This window comes from Galeopterus variegatus, unplaced genomic scaffold, assembly GCF_000696425.1.
Source record: "Galeopterus variegatus unplaced genomic scaffold, G_variegatus-3.0.2 Scaffold5501, whole genome shotgun sequence".
In the NCBI taxonomy this organism is placed as follows: Eukaryota; Metazoa; Chordata; class Mammalia; order Dermoptera; family Cynocephalidae; genus Galeopterus; species Galeopterus variegatus.
In genome coordinates, this window is record NW_007731612.1 from 102,753 (window position 1) to 114,288 (window position 11,536).

The window sequence follows — 11,536 nt, forward strand, 5'->3', positions numbered from 1 at the left end:
CATTGTATAATGACAAAATAAAAAAAAAAAAAAAGAAAAAAAAAAAAAAAAAAAAAAAAATGCTCGCACACAAAACCACAAAAAAAAAAAAAAAAACCGGGGGGTGGGGGGTGGGGAAGAAGATTACTATACTTTTTTTTGAAGTTGTTACAACAAGCGAACGAGAAGGGCGTGCTTGGGGGGGAGGGGACAGAGGGAGGAGGGCGGGAGGTGTCGGTGAAGGGACATAATAATCATATACATTGTATATTGACAAAATAAAAAAAAAAAAAAAGAAAAAAAAAAAAAGAAAATAAGACTTACACAAATGAAAAAGGCATGGTACAGTTACAATGATACATAATCAAGAAGTACAAATTAAAAACAAGCAGGAAAAACTTTAAGAATTCAAGAACCAAGTTTTACTCCAAAAGGCAGACAACTCAAGAGGCGTTTTTAAATCACCAATAATTTTATTACCCAAATACTTTTTATATGAATTATAACATTATTGATGTATATATTGTAACTATTTTTTTCCTCCACCTTTACTGAGGTACAATTGACAAATAAAAATAGTATATATTTATGGTTAAAACATGATATTTTGATATATGTATACATTGTAAACTGATCACCACAATCAAGCTAATTAACATATCCATCACCTCCCATAGTTACTTTTTGTGTGTGTGTGGTCACAACATTTAAGATCTACTCTCTTAGCAATTTTTAATTATACAATACATTATTATTAACTGTAGTCACCATGCTGTACAATAGATCTCCAGAATTTATTCATCCTAATTGAAACTGTACCCTTTGACCAACATCTCCGCATTCCCCCCAACCTCCAGCCACTACCATTCTACTCTCTGCTTCTATTAATTCAACTTTTTCAGATTCCACATACAAATGAGATTATGCAGTATTTGTCTTTCTGTGCCTGGTTTATTTCACTTAGCATAATGTCCCCAAGTGGGATTGTTAAAACTCCTGAGAGGAATTTTCTGAATTCTAGCTCATTTAGATTTAATTAATAAATGATAACCAGTTTATTAAAATGGGCACAAAACACATTATTAGGCAGTCTGGATTAAAAATGAGTAAGCAAATAGATTCATATTTACAATAAGACATTTAACTAAATACTAATAAATACTAAAAGAGTGGCTGCCCAGTTTTGCTCTATATTTGACCTCAAAGAAAACAATGAAAGGAACCACTGAAAATACTGAAGAGTCCCTATGTAAGTCTAAGCAAAATCAACAGGGAAACGTTCCATCTGCAGCTGCTGAGTTTCCCTCTTTGATTTTTAAAGGTAGCACAGAACTCTTAAACTTACTCCTCTTTGATATTTCCCCATTTCTACTAAAAGCAGTTTTCTCTGTCTCAAAATTTTGAAATTACCTTGGCTTCTTATCTGCTTACCTTCTCATACCCAATTGAGTCATCAAGTTTTGTCAATTATTTCATCACAATTACATGACGAGTGTCATAGAATTATATCAGTGGGAGAACTGTATAGGTCATCTATCCTAATTTCCTAATTTTACAGGTGAAGAAACTGAGGTCCACAGAGGTAATGGGAGTTACTTGATCAAAGTCACAGAACTAGTAAGTGGCAGAGTTAGGACCCAATTCCCAAAGATCTTTCTCTGTCAGATTAACACTTCTCTCTCATTACTATAAAATTTCATCACTGGGCCGGCCCGGTGGCGCACTGCTACAGTGCGCCGCTTGGGAAGCACGGCGGCGCTCCCGCTGAGGGTTCGGATCCCACATACAGACCGGCCGCTCACTGGCTGAGCGAGGTGCCTTTCATTCAATTTCCTACCGAACATTTTTTTACCTGGATGTTTGTCTCATAGGTACCTCAAAAACTTGCCCATCCCAATACAGAATATATTTCCTCAAGGACTCCTTCCCAAGGATTCCCTTTCTCAGTGAATGATACTACGGACCATGTATTTGTGCAAGCCAAAAATCTGGAATTCATCCTAGCCAAAAATCTGGAATTCGTCCTTTCCTCACCCTCCCACCTAATTAATGATGCCCGTCAATTCTATTTGCAAATCATCTTCCAAATCTGTCTACTCCACTCCAATTCAGCATGATTCCCCACTCCCATCCCACCATTCCCCAGTGTATTCAGGACCAATCTAATTCATCTCTCAAACAGATCCCTGAAAACTCCATACCAATTGGTTTCCTGTATGACAGTCCAGCCTTCTTTCAACCCATTTTTTCAGATGGCTACCAGAGTCAGTCTTTTAAGAAATATAACTCATTCTTTAAAACTTTGAAATGATTTGCCATTTCTCTTAAAAATCACACTCCTTTACGGGAGTTCAAAACCTAGCCCCTTGCTTATCGCTCCAGTCACATGTAAGGATGTTCTCCCCTTTTTCTAGGCAATCTGGCCAGACTCTTCATTCCTCGAAGCCTCCAGTCTATTACTTTTCATTCTTATAGCTTTCGAGTACGTTATAATATCAAATATAGCAAGTTCTTCATCATTCTGTTTTTATTTTTGTTTTTCCAAAATTATCTTAGTTATTCTCAACTGTATGTATTCTCTATGTATGGATTCTTAACTATCTATGTGTGCGTGTGTGTGCACAGAAAATTATACACACACATGAGGGTACTTCAAAAAGTTTCTGGAAAAATAGAATTAAAAGTTAATACAAATCTTCCCATGAACTTTTTGAAGTACCCTCATAGATTTTCTCAACTGTATGTTCTTCCAGGTAAATTTTAGAATGACTTCATTTCCAAATTCCATCTACAACTTATTCTCAAAAAAAAAGAAAAAGAAAGAAAAAAATACTGACTACAGCATAACCTGTAAGTTAATTTTGGAAGAACTTATGTTTTTGCATTATTCAGTCTTCCCATTCAAGAACATCTTGAATCTCTTGAATCTCTTAATTTCTCCCAGTCTTTGGTAATTCCCTTGGCAAAGTTTCATAATTCTTCATAGTTCCTACAGATTTCAGTTTATGAATATTCCTAACTTCTTTTTTTTTTTTGGGTGGGGGGTTGCTATGGTAATTTTTTTTCCATTTTATTATTGGATAACATGCTAATTGCCTGGTCACCTTTCTGAACTTTCATTAGCACAAAAATTTCTAAGTTAGAGATCTTGAATATTCTAACTACACAATATTTTCTACAAATAATAATTTTGTCTTCTCTCTTCCAATATCCATACCTGATTTCATTTTCTTATTAAACTGCCACAGTTAGAACTTCCACATAAAGTTTAAAAAAAAAATGGGCATCTTGGGCCGGCCCTATGGCTCACTCGAGAGTGTGCTGCGCTGGTAGCACTGACGCCGCGGGTTCAGATCCTATATAGGAATGGCCAGTGGGCTCACTGGCTGAGCGTGGTGCAGACGACACCATGCCAAGGGTTGCGATCCCCTTACCAGTCACGAAAAAAAAAAAAAAATGGGCATCTTGTCTTGTTCCCAGTTTTGCTGTTAAACAATATATTGACTATTAAACAATATAAAACTATAGGTTTGCAACAAATGTTTTCCTTCATGTTAAGAAAGTGTCATTCTATTCTTAGCTTTAAAGATGTTTATGTGTAATGAGGTAAGAAATGGACATGAAATTTTATTAAATGTAATCTGTTGTGCTTGTCATATACTTTTATTTGATTAAATGATGTAAATATATTAATAGATCATGAATTATTAGTAAAGTAATGGTTAAGAGCATTGACTCTGGAGCCAGACTGCCTGGGTGACTTAATCCACTCTATGCCTTATTTGTAAGATGGAAACATTATTAGACATGCCAGGCTTTTGTAAAAATTAAGTGAGTAGTGCATAAGAAGTGCAGAGAACAGTGCCTGGCGCATAATACGTGCAATATTACAATTTGCTATTACTGTTTTTAAATCTTTGCTGTATTCTTGGGCTAAACTCTAATCATTGTGTATTACTCTTTTGACATAAGATAAAATATAATTTGCTCATAACTTATTTAAGATAATAACATCAATACAGTTATATCTTTTTCTTTTACTTTAGCTATCCAAAGAATGTTATATTTAATTATTTTATTCCAAGAATTGTTTTGTTTTTTTTTAAATTACCATAGAATAAATAAAAATATCTCTGATGAAATGTATTTTTAGGTTTTGGTACTTGGGCTGGATTAGCATCATTAAAATGATATGAGTAATGTTGTTTGCTTTTCTTTGTTCTAGAGCAAAATATATAACATTAATATAATTTTCTTAAATTTTCTTAAAATTTAAAAATTTTTCAAGAACTTAAATAAAATCATCACTGTTTTGGGAGGTATTCTTCAAAAGCTCTTTCAATTTATTTCCCAGTAATTGGTCTATTAAAATCTTCTAGTTCTATAGATATTTTGGTGAGTTATTTAACTTAATCCAAATTTTTCAATTTGTAGCTACAACTGCATATATTCTTAATATTTGTTTTTACCTCCTCTAAATCTGTCATTATGTCTTTTTTAAATTTCTACCTTTAGAGTTCTCTCACCATTTTTCTGACTTAGATTTGTCAGTGGTTTGCTTATTACACTGATATACTTCCAAGAACCATTTGAAAACATTCTGCTGCATTTCTTTTTTCTAATTTATTAGATTCTTTTTTATCTGGAATAGTTGATATTGACTTTACATTTACAGAAGTAATATAAAATTTCCTTTCTGAATAAAATGAGAATTCAAAAGTAAGGGGCATGGAAGCATACTGCTCTGGTTCAGGAGTAGAATACATTTAGCCTAAGAATATGATCCTATTTATCTTGACTGATGATAATGATAATAAAAATTACCTATAGACTAGTGGATGTGTTCTTGTTTCATGTTTATCAGGTGCTGTTGCCAGGGTTGGTTTTGTATTTCATTGATGTTTGAGATAAAATTGGGAGGGGCATTTAAGTGGAGTAAACCATGGTCTCCCTTCACTTCACCCAGGTGCTAAGCTTTTCCCTTTCTCAGATCTTGACCAGGAAAAGTCTAATGTCCTTTGACAGTAAATAATAATTATTGTGCATAAGAAACTACATGACCAATGCTATAAGCAGTATAGTGAAGTGGTTAAGAGAGCAGGCTCTAAGGCAGACTGCCTGGCTTTAAATCTCAGCCCAGAAACAATATGCTAAATGACCTTAGGAAAACTCCCAATGCCTCAGTTTCCTCATCCATGAAATGGGGATTCTGTAAAATTGGAATGGTAATAGAATCCATTTCATTGGATTTTGTGAGTGTTAAATGAGTTAATGTACTATGGTGCTTAGAACAGTACCTTTCCTATAATAATAATTACTAACAGCTATTGAGTACATTATAGGTATCCAGCACCATGAGAAATTTTTCATACATATCATCATACAATATATATTTCACACAGTGAAAAGAAAGTTTTTCCTCTACCCAAAGTATAAATAAATCTGGTTTTCAACACAAGATATGGTCCAACTATTCTCTGAAATGAAACTTACTTTTGCTTTAAAACTGTTCTTAGAGCATCTCTCTGTCCCACGGAGTACTGAGAAATAAAGATGTCATTTGCTGCAAAATCAAGACACAAAAATAAATTTTCAGATTTCTGAAAATTTATTAAATTTTTAATAAGCTACTCAAAAAATCCCAACTTTTTAAACTAAAGGAATGTTTAGGAATTCAGCAATACAATTTCTCAATAAAAAAAGGCAAAGAACAAATTAAGTGACTAAGTAATCATATAATAGTCGTAACCCTAGACACTACGACAAAAAATTGTATCAAAAAACCCAAGGCCAAATTGGAGACATTTGCTCAAACTCTAAAGAGAAAACTGCTTAGAATAAAATAAAACCAACTATTTTAAAAATTGTCATTAAATAAAACATTTCAAAGCACATTTTTAATCTCTCACCAAAGACCATTCAAAACTTGAATTCAGAATTCATGAACAGATATCTAATACCAAACCTACGCAATAGTTGGTAATAATAAAATAACCTTTAACATTACTTTTTCCTGGATTTTGGAGATTCTACTAATGGCTTAATTTGGGAGAAAAAAACTAATTAAAATTAAAATAACAAAAATTGTAAGGCTGTTGAATGAATATCTAAAAATCAGTTCTACCCTTACAAAGGAAATTCTGACACGTTACAACTTGCATGAACCTTGAAGACATTATACTAAGTGAAATAAGCAGTCATAAATGGTCAAATACTATATGATGCCACTTACATGAGGTACCTACAGTAGACAAATTCATAGAGATAGAAAGTAGGATGGTGGTTTCCAGGGACTGAGAGGAAAGAAAATGGGGAGTTAGTGTTTAATGGTTATATAGTTTCAGGTGGGGAAGATGAAAAAGTTCCAGAGATGGATGGTAGTGACGGTTGCACAACAGTGTGAATGTATTTAATGCCACAGAACTGTACATTTTAAAATGGTTAAAATAGTAAATTTTATGTTAGGTATATTTTATCACAACAACAACAAAAAAATCTATTCTTTTACCATTTTGTCTGTTGCTCTCTTCAGTTTTATCCAAAGGCAACTCTTGTACTGCAACATGTTTAGAAAAATCCTTTGGGATATGAAAGGGAAAAGTGAGAGGCTAAATAAGCTTTTTGATGTATTACATACAAAGTACCTTTTATTAGCTATGTAACTACTGTGCTCTGGGAGGGCAAGACTGTGTGTTTTATATATTTCATTCCCTACACCACACAATGCTTAGGTACCTAGAAGCTACTCAAGGATTTGTTGAGTGAATGAGTAATGCACTGTCAGACAAGTGAATGAATGAGTAAATGAACAAGCAAGCAGATGAGGTACTGAGATTAGGATTCAAATCCCGATTTGCTACTTTCAACAGAGCAAGTCATCTAACAACTCAGTTGCTTCAGTTAAATGTGAAAATCTGTCAGTGAGTCTAATGGAGTAGATAAGTATGGTCAATGCATGGCACGACATCACAAATTAATCACAGCATTCTTTGACACTGAGCTCATATGTGGTCTCAGGTTTCTCTACATATGTGACAGTAAGTGGCAAACAGCTTTCTGCTCACGTGTGTAACCCTAGACTTCATCCCTAAGATTCTGTTCAGTGCTAAGACACAATGACTTTTACAGTACTAGATTAATTCAATGTTGCTCTTCACCTGACTTAGGTACGACTTTTCTTTTTTTTTTTTTCTGCTAAATCAGAAAAGAGAAAGGAAAAAATCATAAAAGGAAACTGTTCCAGGCTATCCACTGATGACAGGTGTTAACTTTCTAAAACTAAGCCAATGAGACTAACAATATAATAAAATGCACCTGGGAAATTAATATTAAGAACTCCCATAAATCAGTAAGAAAAATATGTAATTCTTTTTCATTTTTAATGAATTAAATACAAATGTATACAAATGGCCACATACATGAAAAAATTTCCCCTTCACTATAACAAAAGAAATACAAAATAAAATGTACCTTTTTACCTACCAAAATGGCAAAAAAAAATTTGTTTAATTTTAATGCTTTGTATTGGTAAAGACAAAGGAAAATAATTCCTCTCGTGACCTTGCTGGAGAGAATATATATTGGTATAGCCTCTCAAGAGGCAATTTAGAAATACTTCGGAGTGTGCTTATCCTTTGACCTAACAATTTTACACTTATAAATTAATACTTAGGAAATGACCTCAGATATGCACCAGAATGATCATCACATGGTTGCTTATATTATCAAAAATTGGGGGAAAAACCTTAATGTCAAATGATAGGAATATGAACAAATAAACTATGGTACACATACACACTGAAATTATATGAACATATTAAAAGTATCTAGAAAAAAAATCAATGGCATGGAAAGATATCCTTATACTACTTGATTATAAAACAGTATGGTAGCATTTCATAAAAAATGTATACACATAGGAAGAAAATTTAAAATGTTAACAGTTGTTTCAATCAATGGCATGGAAAGATATCCTTATACTACTTGATTATAAAACAGTATGATAGCATTTCATAAAAAATGTATACACATAGGAAGAAAATTTAAAATGTTAACAGTTGTTTCATTTAGTTGTGTGATATTTTTTTTTCTTTTTGTAGTTTCTAAAATGAATTTTTTTTTAAGTTTTTGTTTTCTTTGTACATATGGAAGGATTAGCCCCAAATAGGAAAAGGGACATCTCATCTTCTGTTAGTAGAAAGAAATAGGTTTGAATAGGAGCAGATATAAATAAGTTTATAAATGTGAGCATATGAGGCACAAACCTTCAGTTTTCTCATTAAACAACATGGTCAACTTAATCCACACTGTAATCTTACCACTCACTTATGAAACAAAAACATGATGCAAAAAAGATTGCAGTTTGTGTTTACGATAAAAATGATAATGAATTAAGTTTGCTTTGCAGGCATATATTACATTAGGCAAATCAAGTTGTGAGCTCATATTCATCAATGGAATCCTGCCTGATGACCTTCGTAACAAAGATCATCCTTTATCCTCAATTATACAATAATAGTGTATCTCTATATTTGGGAAATTATTTAGATAATGGAATACAATTAGTATTAATCATTAAATAAGGCCTGCTCAAAAAAGATATAACCACCAGCCAAAAGGCTAGGCATTTCCTTAGGGACCAAGTACGGCACATAATTATACATTTTATTGCCCTTGACTAAATTGTTAAATAAAAAGTCTCAATTTAATTCTTAGTTTACCAGCTCTGATTTTCAAAATATTATATTGTGAAACTCTCTTGTTATACAGACTTGTTAAACTGATAATACACAGGTCAACATTATGACTAGTGGTCAAAGTGATCTAATTAGATCTCATGACCAAAACATTATACTTATCATTAAATATTTTTAGCATTATAATAAAATTTTTAGCATTATAATAAAATATATATTTTATATAATAATTATATTAAAATATTTTTGGCACTAAAATTTCATGTTATTTCATAAAGAACCACCATCCAAAAAAAAAAGGCCCTATAATAGTTTGAATGATATGTAACCACACTTCTTTAAAATTGTGTCATTACTGTTCCTTTTCCTTTCCTAACAGTTTTTTTCAGTTATAGTATTTCTTTCAGTGGACATTATCTTACTAATGGGTATATTCTATTCTATGGATTGTCTTTAATGTCTCAAACACTATTCAAGTTATAATTGTAGTATATTCTCATAAAACATTTCTCTTGGTAAGTGATATTTGAATAAAAACAAGGCATGTTGTAAACATAATTATCAAACATGATTTAAGAACACATTATTTGAACACAAAATTTTAACATGAGCATAAATAAGAATCCTTTTGCTTACCCTTTCTGACACAGTGGGATTTTCTGATGGAGGCTGGTGATAATTTCTAGCAGAAGTTAAATCTGATGAATCTAACAAAACAAAGGAATCAATTTTAGTGATTTTTAAATCATAATCTTATATTTAGAAACTGTATAGGCATGATTCAAGAATTATAAACTCCATATTAATGTGGGACCCAAATTGGAAGACACTTTGCATGCAAAAAAAAAAATTAAGAAGATGCAGTTAAATATATCGCAATGAAGGTTTTTACAGGTGATATTTCAGAAACTAATGGTCAAGTGAGATAAGCATAAAATGTTTTAAAATATATCAGTACACTGGTACGGACAAACTATGAGTAGAATCATTTGCCAGGCATAAGATATGTATATGATATGAAAGCCTGATTGAACAGCAGACCCGTTAGGGTGTCACTCCTGTACCCCCCAAAAAAGCAGCATTATAAAAGCATTTTGTTGTTTTTGCACTTATATTCATTAATTTGATCTTTACAATTACGTGAAGTGGGTAAAGATATGTTATCTCCATTTTCACTGACAGGTTAAGAGAATTGGAAAATGGAAGCCATCAAATGGCAGAAGTGCTTTTCTACTATGCCAAACTGGATAGCACTATCCAAACAAAAAGTAGAACCTTTGGTAAAAAGCACTACTGGGGTAAATTAGCACACTGTACAAGTTAAATGTGTCCATCATAAATATGAACAAGAACAATGCGAAAAACCACACAAAGAAAAAGCACAATAGGAAAGATTAAAGTATCATTCATTTGATCCATTCAAACATTCTGTAGATTGTGCCTGGCCATTTTCCCAGGGAACTGGGTCGTTTTCAAACATCAGTACAAATTAGGTTCATATATTACATTTGGGAATTTAAACATTAAGAATCCTCTAAAGTTTGAAGCACAAAAAAACGAAATGAAAATAAGGACTAAACATTTACAAAAATGAAAACTGCTTGAAAACCCATATGGAATCACATACCACGTAATGTTCCATTCAAGCTAGTCTCCGTTCTAACAGGAAGACGTTTACTTGCAGACAGTGCTGGAGGAACACAGGGCAATTCATCTTTCAGCAAAGCCAAATTATCTCCCTGATTTGTAGAAACTACCTCACGAAGTCTCCTCGCTGGGATTTTAACTTTTTTTTTCTTTTCCGGGCTAAACTCAGAGCCTTTCATATTGTTGGTAACAAAACTAGTCCCACAGTTCTGAATGGAAGAGCTTCCTCCTGGGTCCGTGATACTTCAGGACAAAATTTTCACCTGAGGACTGAGGGGGTAGAAGAAGCAAGGGAGTACGATAAAGAAAAGGTGAATTTCAAAGGTCATTTTGAAACATGCAGTCATCAACTTTAAAAAACGTCTAAGTAGAATATCCACGAAGCTGAAAATTTAAATTTTGGCATTTAACGCAGGATTAGAGACGACTAGAAGGTCATATTTAACCATTAACCCTACTCGGTCTATTAATGCACCTTGCCAATTAATCTGAGAGGAGGACAAGAGAATGGCTGCATGAGCAGCAATAACCACATGAACAGTGCTCTCCCCAATCAAAGAGCCGGCAGTGCAGAACCACACAGCGTGAAGGCGGGGTTAAGGTTTGTTGAGAACGGGGAGTGAAGCAGGTAAAACAGAAATGCTATTTTTAAAAAATCATCCATATAAGAGGCTTAAATGGGTTTTTTTTTCAGGCAGAGTCTTACACACCACTCCAGATGCAACCATCGGGCACCAAAATTCGCCCCTCCGCGTATACAGACCGCACCGCAGTGCAGCCTTCACAGGTCTCATCTGACAACCGCTTCAGTAGCCGCGGGTTAACACCCATTTCCGTTTAAGCCCGCCCTTGAGAAACAACACGCATGCGCTGCAAGAAAACCATCCAACTAAAAACCTATGGACTCTCTCGTGCTCTTCTATCCCCCTCCGGGCGGAAACCAACTTCCGGACGTAAAGATTTAAAACAGCTGTGAATTTATTTTTCTTTTAAGGCCACACATTGCCCACAAGACTTAAGCATTGAATAAAACCCAGGAAATTCATCGAAGACCTGAAAAGCTCCCGACCTAACTGGTTAATACTACTCGTGCTGAGTAGGGACTGTTTACAGTGTAGCTCCTGGAGACCGTTAGGGACGTGGGATTAAGTAAATTAGGCTTCCATAGAGTTTCGACAGATTCGGGTCGATATCAGAGAGGCAGTCACGAATAG

General features: G+C 33.7%; 1 protein-coding gene across 1 annotated transcript in view; it reads right to left on the reverse strand.

The window, feature by feature from the left end:
- KIAA0586 (KIAA0586 ortholog) overlaps nt 1–10,566 on the reverse strand; it is a gene marked incomplete at its 3' end in the record, with an annotated part of 75,339 nt that extends 64,773 nt beyond the window's left edge. The window contains exons 1-4 of the mRNA XM_008589531.1: nt 10,303–10,566; nt 9,312–9,382; nt 6,488–6,557; nt 5,473–5,542 (exon numbers count right to left, since the gene is read on the reverse strand). Of these exons, the coding sequence (XP_008587753.1) occupies nt 5,473–5,542; nt 6,488–6,557; nt 9,312–9,382; nt 10,303–10,501 (410 nt within the window). The remainder of the gene's footprint in view (nt 1–5,472; nt 5,543–6,487; nt 6,558–9,311; nt 9,383–10,302) is intronic.
- Nucleotides 10,567–11,536: the final 970 nt, after the last annotated feature.